The 14,477-nt window shown below is 42.9% G+C and overlaps 1 protein-coding gene across 1 annotated transcript in view; it reads right to left on the bottom strand.

The window, feature by feature from the left end:
- Positions 1 to 14,477, bottom strand: part of LOC140481316 (sperm flagellar protein 1-like) — a 106,136-nt gene that overhangs the window by 82,750 nt on the left and 8,909 nt on the right. Inside the window, exon 2 of the mRNA XM_072577302.1 lies at positions 14,165 to 14,276. Within this exon, the coding sequence (XP_072433403.1) occupies positions 14,165 to 14,276 (112 nt within the window). The remainder of the gene's footprint in view (positions 1 to 14,164; positions 14,277 to 14,477) is intronic.

Below are 14,477 nucleotides of genomic sequence, written 5' to 3'. Positions count from 1 at the left end.
ATGGGACAAAGTATTAATACTATTCCAACATGCCATATCACTATTTCGTAGTATTTTCAGGGCTTTTTCATACCTTCCACTGTACAGAAAACAAGTTGAAAACCACCTCCAGGTGACTCCATGTTAACTTTTATGGCACAGCAGTAGCGTCCCTAGCCCTGGACAAAGAGGCCCACCTGTTCCATAGGTGTGTAGTAACATCCTTCAAAAAACTTTTCCCCAGACAGCCAGAGTCACGCAGTTACCTTCCAACTAAACCAGGCTGGTTTTACACTGGGCCTGGTCTTTCATGTATTTTTCTACTTTATTAAATCACGTCCAATTAACCCTTAATGATTACTCCTAATGTTTTGAGAATCAGTTTTAAACCCAACACCACACTTTTATATAACTGTAATCATCCAAGTGATACACGTAAATCTGGAGTCCAACTTGATAAATGGTAAAAAGGTAATCTACCAACTGCATTGCTTACCATGAATTTAAAACAAAATTTCAGTAAAGCTTTTTTTTAATAGAATTTAATGAGTGTCTACTGCTAAAATTTGAAAGTGGTTCTTATTTCCAACTTCCATGCCTAACACTGGCTGGCTTGAAGTTTTAAAATAACCTATTTTTGAAAAGAATCTGTGCTGCCCTACAGTTTCCATCCCCACCTGCTGCTACTTCCCACTGCGATTCATAACTGTACTTCAATATACTGCTACCTGAAGGGATGAGGAGAAGCAGGAGAACCTGTTTGTATAGTCACTAAAGGTGTCAGGACAGATAGAGCAGATAGTTACACTTGCCCATCCCTTATTGCCCAGAGGGAATTCACATTGTCATCCACATTACTATGGGAGTTACACTGAGGTCAGACCAGGTAGGGATGGTAGATTTCATTCCCTGCAGGACAGTAGTGAAGCATATCAGGTTTTAATGGGAATTAGCAGTGGTTACATGGTCACCAATTGGCCAATTATCTATCTCAGACTTTTACTGAATTCAATGTTCACAATCTATGGTGGTGGGATTTGAACTCATTCACCCAGAATGTTGATCGCAGGTCTTGAGTGCTAGCTACAATCATGTCATCATAGTCTCCCCTTCTGGCTTTATCAATATGGGCATAGAGTACAGAAGCAAGCAGGTTACATTATACATGTATATGACACTAGTTGGACACCAGCTGGAATATTGTGGAGTTATGGGTTCTATACTTTCGTAAAGGTGTGAATGCATAGGAGATTTTGTAGAAGAGGTTCAGGAAAATATTTTCAGGGATGAGGAACTTCAGATGTGAAGATATATTAGAGAAGTTGGAACTGGAGAGTAGCAAGGGATAAACTGTTATCTCTCAAGAACTTAAGAACTAGGAGCAGGAGTAGGTATCTGACCCCTCGAGCCTGGTCTGCCACTCAATAAGATCATGGCTGATCTTTTCCTGGACTCCACCCACTCACCACATTCCTTAATTCCTTAATTATAAAAACAAATCTCTTAGCTTTAAAAACGTTTACGGAAGTAGCACCAATTACTTCACTTGGTAGGGAATTCCATAGATTTACAACCCTCTGGGTGAAGAAGTTCCTTCTCAATTCAGTCCTAAATCTGCTCCCTCTAACCTTGAGGCTATGCCCTCTTGTCTTAGTTTCACCTGCCACTGGAAGCATCCTCTCTACTTCCATCTTATCCTTTCCCTTCATAATTTTATGTTTCTGTAAGATCCTCCCTCATTCTTCTAAATTCCAATGAACATAATCCCAGTCTACTCAGTCTCTCCTTATAAGCTTACCCCATTCAACTCCAGAATCAACCTAGTGAACCTCCTCTGCACCCCCTCCAGTGCCAGTACATCCTTTCTCAAGGAGTCCAAAACTGTACACAGTACTCCAGGTATAGCCTCACAAGCACAGCTGCAGCATAACTTCCCTGCTTTTAAATTCAATCCCTTTTGCAACAAAGGACAAAATTCCATTTGCCTTCCTAATTACTTGTTGCACCTGCAGACCAACCCTCCGTGATTCATGCACAAGGACAAACAGGTCCCTCTGCATAGCAACATGCTGCTGCTTTTTACCATTCTTTTTACTGTTACTCCTACCAAAATGGATGACTTCACATTTACTAACATTGTATTCCATCTGCCAGACCTTTGCCCACTCACTTCAAGTATCTATGTTCCTCTGCAAAGTTTCACAGTCCTCTGCACACTTTGCTCTGCCACTCAGTGTTAGTGTTAGTGTTATCTGCAAACTTTGACACACTACACATGGTCCTCAACTCCAAATTATGTAATTGTGGTCTCAATACCGATCCCAGAGGCACACCACTAGTCACTGACTGCCAGCCAGAAAAGCACTCATTTATCCCCACTCTTTGCTTCCTGTCAGTCACCAATCCTCTATCCATGCTAATACTTAACCCATAACACCATGCACCTTTATCCATTGCAGTAGCCTCTCATGCGGCACCCTGTCAAAGACCTTTTGGAAATTTAGGTACGTCACATCCTCTGGGTCTCTGTTGTCCACCTTGCTAGTAATGTCTTCATAGAATTCCAAAAGATTTGTTAAGCATGACCTGCCTTTCGTGAACCCATGCTGCATTTGACAAGGGGACAATTTCTATTGAGATGCCTTGCTATTTCTTCCTTGCATCCTCCCCACTGCAGAGGTTAAGCTAATTGGTCTGTAATTCATCATCTTTTCTCTACCTCCTTTTTTTAAACAGTGGCATCACATTTGTTGTTTTCAAATATGCTGGGCCTGCCCCAGAGTCCAGCGAATTTTGGAAAATTACCACCAGTGTACTTGCTATTTCTCTCACCATCTCTTCTGGTACCCTGGAATGCATTCCATCAGGGCCAGGAGACTTGTCTATTCTTAGCTCCATTAGCTTGCCCAACACTACCTCTTCCATAATAACAACTGTTTCTAGGTAGGGTGTAACCATCCTCCAAGGTGGACTTCGGGACAGGCAGCAGAGAAAAGTGGCCGAGTAGAGGCTGATAGCTAAGTTCGGTACCCATAGGGAGGGCCTCAACCGGGAGGTTCATGTCACATTACAGGTGATCACCATTGCACTATACACACACACAGAATACTCCTACATACACACAGGCACTCCTATACACACATACACACGGACACATGTACACATAGACACGCACACTGACACCCGCACACACCCTTACAGACACATACACTCCCACACTCACACATGCATCCCCTCACAGGCTTAAGATGCTCTGCACTCACTGCACACACACATATACACTTTCTCACACTCACAACCCCCACCCCAGACAGACACACACACAGAGACAGACAAAGACCCACATGCACACATATATTTTAGGGGTGAATTTGTACTTGCAGGGTTACATTGTATTCACTCAAAAACTGCATGCATTCATGTAGAACTCTGAGCTCAAAAACTATATGAATTTATGTAAAACTCCGTTATCTCACTTAGATTAGAATCAATCTAAATATCATGGCATAGACAGAGAACATAGGGGGCCAACACCTTCAACGTATTGTCCAGCTATCACCTTTGTTAACAGCTAACCCGAGAATGCAACTTTTTTAAAAAAAAGATTTCGTGATTTAAGAAGTGAAACTATCACTGTATTCTAACAGATGAAAGGTTTAACAGTCAATCAATTTTTCAATTTATAATTTCAGTTACATCACACTGTAAATTTTTGCTATAAATTCTGTGTGTTAGGATTGAGCTCTCCACTACCACCTGATGAAGGAGCGACGCTCCGAAAGCTAGTGTGCTTCCAATTCAACCTGTTAGACTATAACCTGGTGTTGTGTGATTTTTAACTTAATAAAAATTCAGGGTGATAAGGAAAAGGCAGGAGATTGATGCTAAGTCAGAATGCTCATTCAGAGACCTGGTTTAGATACAATGGGCTGAATGGCCTTCTTCTGCACTGCCACAATCCTGTGACTTCAGGGTCAGTAAACTGTATCCTTTCCATGAGATTGCATCTTATTTTCATGGCACTGCAGCCACCTGATCTGCACTCACCTACAATGAGTTTATGAGCCCCAGGCACTATGGGCCCCAAATGCTGCTGGTAAAATTTCACTGCCATTGGAGAATGCCTGCTGCAGCAATCCTTCACTTACAGCTGCAGCTGTCTTCCTGAAAATTATGACTTTAAGTAATACAGCTCTAAGTGAAGTTTTGATTTGATTTGATATACAGAGGAACCGCGATTATCCGAATGTCAATTATCCAAATTTCGGATTATCCAAAGAAGATCTCAAGGTCCTGATAGAAACATTAGATCAAAGAGGTGTTTTAACACTGATCGCATCTATTGTTTACAATGATTAAAAATGAACTTGGCTCACTGAAATGCTGCCGAGAACAGTCCAGGACATCGATGGGATTCCAGGCACAGTCTCCAAATGAGACCTTCTTCACTGTCTCTCTCCCCCAACACTTTCCCTTGAGTTCTACACAGGGGTGTACCCTAAGCCCCCCCTCCCCCAGATAGTCTCTGCAACATTGTCCTGTACAGGGCAAAGGTGGGAATGTGTCAAAACGTTGTGTGTGTGTGTGTGTGTGTACGCGCTGTTTTAAGACTCATCCAACAAAGGAAGCAGCAGTTTTGCTGTTGGTGTCTAGTCTGGCTGCCGTCTCCATCCCGTTACTTCATTTTGTTCTGGAGTCCCATTGGGGAGAAATGGCTGGAAGTGTGGAGAGTTGAAAACAGACAGCATGGGGGTGGGTTGTGCGGTGTGCTGCTGCCTAAGCTCCTGTACAGAGAGCGGACGTAGCAAGTGCTCACTCTCTCAAGTGAAGCAGCAGCAGGGAAAGGCTTCAGTGATGCTGTAGGTCCCTTACACATAAGTGTGTGTCTGCTCAGAAACAAACCCTGTGACAGAGACAGGGAGCAAAGCAGGCAGAGCGAGGTAAAACGAAACTCACACTTTTCTGCATTAAGCTCCATTTGCCACCTCTCAGCCCAACTCTGCATCTTATCTATTTTCTTCTGTAACCCACAACATCCTTTGGCACTATCCACAACTCTGCCTACCTTAGTGTCATCCGCAAATTTACTAACCCATCCTTCTATGCCCACATCCAGATGATTTATAAAAATGACAAACAGCAATGACCCCAAAACAGATCCTTGCGGCACACCTGTGGTAACTGAGCTCCAGGATGAACATTTCCTATCAACCAATTTTTGATCCAAACCGCTAAATTACCTTCAATTCCGAAACCCTGTACTTTGTGCAAAAGCCTACCGTGTGGAACCTAATCAAATGCCTTACTGAAATCCGTATACACCACATCAACTCTTTTACCTTCATCCACCTGTTTTGTTACCTTCTCAAAGAACTCAATAAGGTTAGTGAGGCACAACCTAACCTTCATAAAACTGTGTTGACCACCCCTAATCAAATTATTCCTTTCCAGATGATTATAAATCCTATCTCTTGTAACCTTTTCCAACATCTTACCCACAACCGAAGTAAGGCTCACTGGCCTATAATTACCAGGGTTGTCCCGACTCTCCTTCTTAAACAAGGGAATAACATTTGCTATCCTCCAGTCTTTTGGCACTACTCCTGTCAACAATGATAACATAAAGATCGAAGCCAAAGACTCTGCAATCTCCTTCCTAACTTCCCAGAGAATCCGAGGATAAATCCCATTCAGCTGAGATCTATTTTCAGATCTTCCAAAATTGCTAAAATCTCCTCTTTGTCATCCTCAATCCCATCTAATCTCGTAGCCGGTATCTCTATATTCTCACTAACGCTTCGTCAATAGTCATATTAGAAAAGGGCAAAGTATTCATTAAGCCCAGTACTTAGATTCCACACACAACTTTCCACTACTATCTTTGATTGGCCCTAATCTTACTCTGGTCATTCTTTTATTCCTGATATAACTGTACAAGGCCTTAGGGTTTTCCTTGATCTTATCTGCCAACAACTTCTCATGCCTCTTGGCTTTTCTTAGCCCTCTCTTCAGATCTTTTCTGGCTAACTTATAACTGTCAAGCACCCGAACTGAGCCTTCGTGCCTCATCCTTACATAAGCCGTCTTCTTCCTCTTGACAAGAGCTTCAACTTCTTTAGTAAACATGAATCCTTCTCTCAACAACTACCTCCCTGCCTGATAGGTATATACTTATCGAGGACCCACAGAATCTGTTCCTTGAATGAGCTCCATTTTTCAAGTGCGTCCATCCCCTGCAGTTTCCTTCTCCATGCTATGCACCCTAAATGTTGCCTAATCGCATCATAATTGCCTTTCTGCCAGTTATACCTCAATTCCTGTGGTATATATCTATTCCTGCCCATTATTATTGTAATCGATTTATGGTCGCTATCGCCAAAGTGCTCACCCACCTCCAAATCTAACACCTGGCCGCATTCATTTCTCAGTACCAAATCCAATATGGCATCACCCCTTATTGGCCTGTCTGCATATTGTGTCAGAAAACCCTCCTGCACAAATAGAACAAAAACTGACCCTCTAAACTACTTTAACTACAGTTAATAGCATTGATTTCCCCGTTCATTTTGGCACTACCCTCTCTTTTCGGGTTCATTTCCATTGCTTCTTACTTGAGTTGGAAGTTTTTACACTTGATTCATTGATAAAACTCAAGTGAGTGGTGTTTCAGCCTACCACTGGCTTGAACATTGATACTTTAGGAAGCTCATGATTCAAGAACGGGTTCTTCCCTCCTGTTATCAGCCTTATAGGTCTTAAAAAGTATTAAGATAGATAAATCCCCGGGTGCTGATGGGATCTAACCCAGAATATTGAGGGATACAAGAGAACAAATTGCTGGAACATTGACAGACATCTTTGTATCCTCTGGCCACAGTTGAGGACGAGAGAATAGCCAATGTTGTCCCATTGTTTAAGGGTAGCAGAAAGAACCCTGGAAATTAGACACCTCACACCATGGTAGGGAAATTATTGGAAAAGATTCTCAGGAATAAGATCTATATCCATTTAGAAGTAAATGGACTTATTCATGATAGACAGCATGGTTTTCTGTGGGCAAGGTTGTGCCTCACTTGATCGGGTTTTGCAAGGAGTTGACAGAAATGATTGATGAGGGTATATAGACTTCAGTAAAGCCTTTAACAAGGTCACTCATGGCAGACTGGTACAAAAAGGTGAAGTCACACTGTTATCAGGGATGGGCTGGCAAGATGGATACAGAACTGGCTTAGTCATAGGGGACAGAGGGTAGCGGTGGAAGGATGCTTTTTGGAATGGAGGGTTGTGACTAGTGGTGTTCCACAGGGATCAGTACTGGGTCCTCTGTTGTTCATGATCTACATAAATGATTTGGAGGAAAATGTCACTGGTCTAATTAGTAACTTTGAGGATGATACAAAGATTGGTGGAATTGCAGATAGTGAGGAGGATTATCAGTAGATACAGCAGAATATACATCAGTTGGAGGCATGGGCAGAAAAATGGCAGATGGAGTTTAATCCAGCCAAATGTGAAGTGATGCTTTTGGAAGGTCAAGTAAAGGTGGAAATTATACATGAATGGCAGAACCCTTAGGAGTATTCACATGTAGAGAGTCATAGAGATCTACAGCATAAAAACAGACCCTTCGGTCCGATCCATCCATGCCGACCAGATAACCCAAGCCAATCTAGTCTCACCTGCCAGCATCTGGCCCATATCCCTCCAAACCCTTCCTATTCATATACCCATCCAAATGCCTCTTAAATGTTGCAATTGTACCAGACTCCACCACATCCTCTGGCAGCTTATTCCATACACGTACAACCCTCTGCGTGAAAAAGTTGCCCCTTAGGTCTCTTTTATATCTTTCCCCTCTCACCCTAAACCTATGCCCTCTAGTTCTGGACTCCCTGACCCCAGGGAAAAGACTTTGTCTACTTATCTTATCCATGCCCCTCATAATTTTGTAAACCTCTATAAGGTCACCCCTCAGCCTCCGACGCTCCAGGGAAAACAGCCCCAGCCTGTTCAGCCTCTCCCTGTAGCTCAGATCCTCCAACCCTGGCAACATCCTTGTAAATCTTTTCTGAACCCTTTCATGTTTCACAACATCTTTCTGATAGGAAGGAGACCAGAATTGCATGCAATATTCCAACAGTGGCCTAACCAATGTCTGTACAGCCGCAACATGACCGCCCAACTCCTGTACTCAATACTCTGACCAATAAAGAAAAGCATACCAAACGCCTTCTTCACTATCCTATCTACCTTTGACTCCACTTTAAAGGAGCTATGAACCTGCACTCCAAGGTCTCTTTGTTCAGCAACACTCCCTAGGACCTTACCATTAAGTGTATAAGTCCTGCTAAGATTTGCTTTCCCAAAATGCAGCACCTCGCATTTATCTGAATTAAACTCCATCTGCCACCTCTCAGCCCATTGGCCCATCTGGTCCAGATCCTGTTGTAATCTGAGGTAACCCTCTTCGCTGTCCACTATACCGCCAATTTTGGTGTCATCTGCAAACTTACTAACTGTCCCTCTTATGCTCGCATCCAAATCATTTATGTAAATGACAAAAAGTAGAGGGCCCAGCACCGATCCTTGTGGCATTCCACTGGTCACAGGCCTCCAGTCTGAAAAACAACCCTCCACCACCACCCACTGTCTTCTACCTTTGAGCCAGTTCTGTATCCAAATGACTAGTTCTCCCTGTATTCCGTTAGATCTAACCTTGCTAATCAGTCTCCCATGGGGAAGATCTGGGCGTGTAGGTGCACAGATCACTGAAGGTGGCTGCGCAGGTAGATCAGATTGTTAAAAAGGCCTATGGCATGTTTGCTTTCATTGGAAGAGGCACTGAGTATAGGGATAGGCAGGTTATGCTGCAACTTTGTAGAACTTTGGTTAGGCCACACTTGGAATATTGTGTACAGTTCTGGTCACCTATCAGAAGGATGTGGATGGTTTGGAGTGGGTACAGAAAAAGTATACCAGGATGTTGCATGGTGTGGGGGATTTTAGCAATGGAGAAAGGTTGGATAGACTGTGTTTGGTTTCAATGGAAAGCAGGAATTTAAGGGTCACCTAATCGAAGTTTATCCATGCTATTCACAGACTTATAGAGTGGAAAGAATGAGGCTTTTTCCCATGGTGGAGGGGTCAATTACTTGGGGACACAGGTTCAAGGTACGAGAGAAGAAGTTCAGAAAAGATGTGCGAGATAAGTTTTGCACGCAAAGGATGGCAAGTGTCTGGAGCGTGTTGCCAGAAAAGGTGCTGGAGACAGACACAACAGCAGCAATCGAGAAGCATCTGGACGAATAAATGAATAGGAAGGGAATAGAGGGATACGGATCCCATAAGCGAAGACAGCTTTAGTATGGAAGGTTAAAACTTGGTGGTCCAGGCTTGCTGTATTGTTCTTTGTTCTTGTTCTTTAAGAATGGACCTCTCATATTAGAGGCAAAAACAATGACTGCAGATGCTGGAAACCAGATTCTGGATTAGTGGTGCTGGAAGAGCACAGCAGTTCAGACAGCATCCAAGGAGCTTCGAAATCGACGTTTCGGGCAAAAGCCCTTCATCAGGAATAAAGGCAGTGAGCCTGAAGCGTGGAGAGATAAGCTAGAGGAGGGTGGGGGTTGGGAGAAAGTAACATAGAGTACAATGGGTGAGTGGGGGAGGGGATGAAGGTGATAGGTCAAGGAGGAGAGGGTGGAGTGGATAGGTGGAAAAGGAGATAGGCAGGTAGGACAAGTCCGGACAAGTCATGGGGTCAACGTCCCCATGACTTGTCCGGACTTGTCGAACCTGCCTATCTCCTTTTCCACCTATCCACTCCACCCTCTCCTCCTTGACCTATCACCTTCATCCCCTCCCCCACTCACCCATTGTACTCTATGTTACTTTCTCCCAACCCCCACCCTCCTCTAGCTTATCTCTCCACGCTTCAGGCTTACTGCCTTTATTCTTGATGAAGGGCTTTTGCCCAAAATGTCAATTTCGAAGCTACTTGGATGCTGCCTGAACTGCTGTGCTCTTCCAGCACCACTAATCCAGACTCTCATATTAGAGTTGATCTACTCAGCTTGTTGACTCTCTATCTGTATTATTACGTCCTCCTTGGATAATTCTCTTCTTGAGGTGTAAACAATTCCAGCATGTCAACCACATTGACTTAATCAAAGGTAGCCTGCCTCACCATGGTTATGATTTCAAGCTGAATCTCAGGGACAGCATCATATAATTCTTCTTGGCCACTTGGGCCACAATTTCCATCACACATCGTTCAAACATGACAATGTGACAACATCTCATGAATCAGCAATATTGGGGTTAATGGCCTTAAAGGATTATGCAACTATGCCAAAATTCCTTCGCTGACAGCAGACTCACAGATCTGTTGCCCTGATGAATTCAGAGAAGGTTCTCAAGCCTTGAATGTAATTGCTGCTCCCTGATCCAATGGCTGTATCGATAAAGTTATGTTGGGTGGCAGGAAAAGCACCTTCGCATTTTCAGGTACTCCATCAGACTATCTTGTTTCAGCACCAAACAGATACTCCTTGTAGTAACCGCTTGATGGTATCTTGGACTGTAACACCACTGCAGCCTTATACTTTACATCTTCTGCAGTGTTCCCACCAAGCAGAACAGTCAAGTAACCCTTTGGAAGCTGGCGCTGTCTTGTGTTTTTTTTCAACATGCTAATTCTTTGTGATATACATTTCTAAAAAGGTTCCATCTAGTCAACATTAACAAACTGATTTTGATGACCAGCCATCTTCTTTAATGGCTCTCTTCAAATAGGCAGAGAATTTATCAGCTATTTCTGTATCAGTATTAGCTGGTTCACCAGACCCTGTAATATTGTGCAGGAATGCCTCTTGAAGTGGTTGAACCAATCAGATCGAGGACTGAAACTTTCTGACCAACACCTTTCATTGTGCTCGTTCAGTATGGCCTCATACAAGCTTTTGGCTCTCCTTAATGAGCATCAAACCAAGAGGCATCTGGCATTAACTGTGGTGCTTGATCCAGACTGCCAGAAGTCTTTCCATGTCCTCCATGATGCTACTTTTAAACTGACTCACCTACCAGTATATAAAGGTGTATACTTTGTGCACTTTGATTTGTCAGTGTTACCACTGATTGTCAGATGTAGTTGCCCAAATAAACTTGCAATATTGAATGGTGATTCTCCTGCTTGAAGATGTTTTAAAACACCAAATTTTGCTGCCTGGTTGTAGGTTTGTCGATTTCTTTGCAGCAGTCAGCTCACTACTACTGGGGTTTCTACTCACACTAAATCATAATAAGACATAAGGGAATGGGTTAACTACCTCACCTATTCTCTCGTGAGCTTTAAAATGGCTCTTCTGCATTCCTCTTAAAGATATGAGAATCGTTGGACTGTATTTTTCACCCAAAGAAGCCCTGAGACAAGGAAAGCTCCTTCATGAGTGCACAGTTGAAGTAGCAACCCAGAATCAAAACTAGCTTCAGTGAAGAAAGGTATGAATTAGTAACAGGAGTAGGTCACAGCCCCTTGAGCCTTCTGTGCCATTCAATAAGATCACGACTAATCTGATAGTTCCATATTCCTGTCTACCCCAGATAACCTTCACCCTTTTCCTTATCAATAATCCATCTACATCTGTTTTAAAAACAAATTCAAAGACACTGTTTGCACCTTCTTTTAAGGAAGAGCCTTCCAAAACCTCAAGACCTTCTGAGAGAAAACTAATTTCATCTCTGTCTTAAATGAGTGACCACGTGTATTTAAAGTGACCCCCTAAGTCTTGATCTTCCCATAAATGGAAATATCAGACAGAATTTTTCTAGCGCCTGAACAATGTGGGCCAAGGTGAGAAATTTAGGAAAAGCAGGTAAAATGTTCTTGAGGCGCTTAAGTCCAACCAAGTGTTGGAATGTGAGATGGGATTCGTGCTAGTGAATAACAAGACTCGCATGAATTATCACTCGTCATCACCTAATCTCATCGCATTAAAATACAATTTCACGTTCTATTATCAGCCAAACAGAAACAAGAGCTGCGAAATCCCTGACATGAAAGTCAGAGCAGTTCCCTAGCAACTCCAGTTTGCTGCTTGCTCTTCTGGATCTCCACCTTACAGGCACAGCATTAACATCTTGGGGTACACACCATGGACTTTGAAAGCATGCACAACACATCCAGCTACACTGGTATCTGACACATTCCAGCATCAGCATAGCATCATGGCATGTCTTCAATCACTTACAGTGTGCTTCTGCACTTTAATGGTGCACATTGAAATGCACTGTGACCTTTCATTCTAATGGATTCAGAGTCCCTACAGCGTGGAAGCAGGCCATTCAGCCCATTGGGTCTGCACCAACCCACCAAACAGAGAGACTGGTCTGCACTGACCCTTCGAACCAGACCCACTATTCTGTCCCTGTACTCCTGCATTTCCCATGGCTAATCCATCTAACATGCACATCTTTGGATTGTGGGAGGAAACCGGAGCACCCAGAGGAAACCCACACAGACACAGGGAGAATGTGCAAACTCCAGACAGATAGTCACCCGAGGTGGAATTGAACCTGAGTCCCGGCACTGGGAGGCAGCAGTGCTAACCACTGAGCCATAATCGGAAAGTTTCTTTACTCAGAGTTGTGAGCCTGTTGAATTCTCTACCACTGAAGGTTTTGGAAGCCAAGTAACTGAATACATTCAAGAAACAGATAGATTGAGAAAGCGGGAAAATGACCTCGAGATAGAGGATCATCCATGATGCGAAAGAATGGTAGAGTAGGCTCATAGGCCGAATGGCCTACTCCTGCTCCAAGTTTCTATGTTTCCATGTCTCACGTTTTTTATAGAAGAGGCCCAAAAGTATGCTATTTAGCCCCAAAGCCTGTTTTGCCTTTTAAATGAGATTGTAGCTGATCTGTAACCTACTCCATATAACTATTTTTGCCCAAACCCTTCAACACCATTGGTTCATAAAAACCTATGTTTAAGATTAAAGGTTTAAGATTAAAACTTGATTGAACCTAAATTACTGTCTGAAGAAGAGAGGTTCAAATCTCTATCACAGTATGAACTGGAGATAGATTTCCGATGTAGGGTCAGAAAAACTGATGCTCAGACCTTTTCTGTGCTGAGTAATGTGGCACAAGTTTCACACACAAAGCGCTTATGAGGCCAGGGCAGAGGTTTAGTGTCTAATTAGCAGCGTGTCATATCTCCCTGGGTAGTGTGCTGGCTAAATCTCACTTTGTGCATACCCCTTGGTGCCACTCATCTGCAACTAACCTTCTAACACTACTTGAGCAAGCAGAATTGTAAATATCGCTTACAATGAGTTTGTATTTCACTTTTTAAAAATGTTGTAATCCCTACCACAATTCTTGGCTTTTAAAATAGTCCTTTGCCTATTTCAGTCCATGAGAAAAGTGCTGTGAGCAACCTGGAGCAGTGACATAAAAAATGCTAACCTCAGCCTTGAATGAGCTCACAATTCCCTGATGAGCTGAAGTAGCAGGGAGCAATGTCTGGTATTGCAGGCAATCACAGGTGGCATTAAAGTTACCCACTGTCCTCCCTCGAGGCAAAGGTTTTAACAGCAAGTGGTAAATAGGTGAGACATACTGTATCCAGAGACACAAAGAAAACCTGGCTAAAAAGAGATGACAATGGAGGTCAGCAGCAGGAGCAATGACAAGAAGAAATATAAGCAACAGAAAGTCACTCAGGCCATCAAGCCTGCTCCACTATTCAGTAACAATATGGCTGATCTGGCTGTAGCCTAAAATCCACTTTCCTGCCTGAGCCAAACTCCTGACTGGAACCCTTGATTCTCTTGTCAATCAAAATTATGTCTAATTCAGCTTTAAATATGTTCAGTAACCCAGCAATCACAGTTTTTTGGGAAAGAGAATTCCCAGGACTGATGGGCCGCTGAAAGAAAATGTGAGACCACCTTATTTTAAACCGTTGCCTCAGTTCTAAATGTACCCGAGAATGGGGTCAACATCTCTGTATCCAGCCTGTCAAGGCTGTCAACTAGCCCAGAATTTGTGAAATGTTCTTCAATTAAACAATGCAACATCTTATCCCCCAAGCCCCCACAACATGAAGAAATTGCTTTAATATACTATACCAACCAATATTCTTTCTTTCATGCATTGTTTGGTGATATTGTGCTGTTACCTGTTCAGATGAGCCCAGTTGTTCAGTTTCTGCTGTGTTGAATTGGCTGGTGTATAGTTGTGCATCTCAACCAGCTTGGGGAAATGAAACTTGACCACTTCAGCAATTAAAACTGGAATCAAAACATTGAGAATTTCAGAATGCACAGACTAAAACTACCACTGAAGTAACACTGAACTCAGATATCAGTCATAAAACCTGCCCATTCTGCTAAATTCATTATATAAAAAAACCTACAGGGCACTTTTCTCTTCCATTTTGGCTCCTATTCTCCTGAAGATATTTACTCCATGCTGGGTTACAGGCTCATGAT

Source organism: Chiloscyllium punctatum, chromosome 1, assembly GCF_047496795.1.
Source record: "Chiloscyllium punctatum isolate Juve2018m chromosome 1, sChiPun1.3, whole genome shotgun sequence".
NCBI classification, from domain to species: Eukaryota; Metazoa; Chordata; class Chondrichthyes; order Orectolobiformes; family Hemiscylliidae; genus Chiloscyllium; species Chiloscyllium punctatum.
The sequence above is the reverse complement of the archived record's forward strand: the minus strand, read 5'-3'. Positions and strand labels throughout refer to the sequence as shown.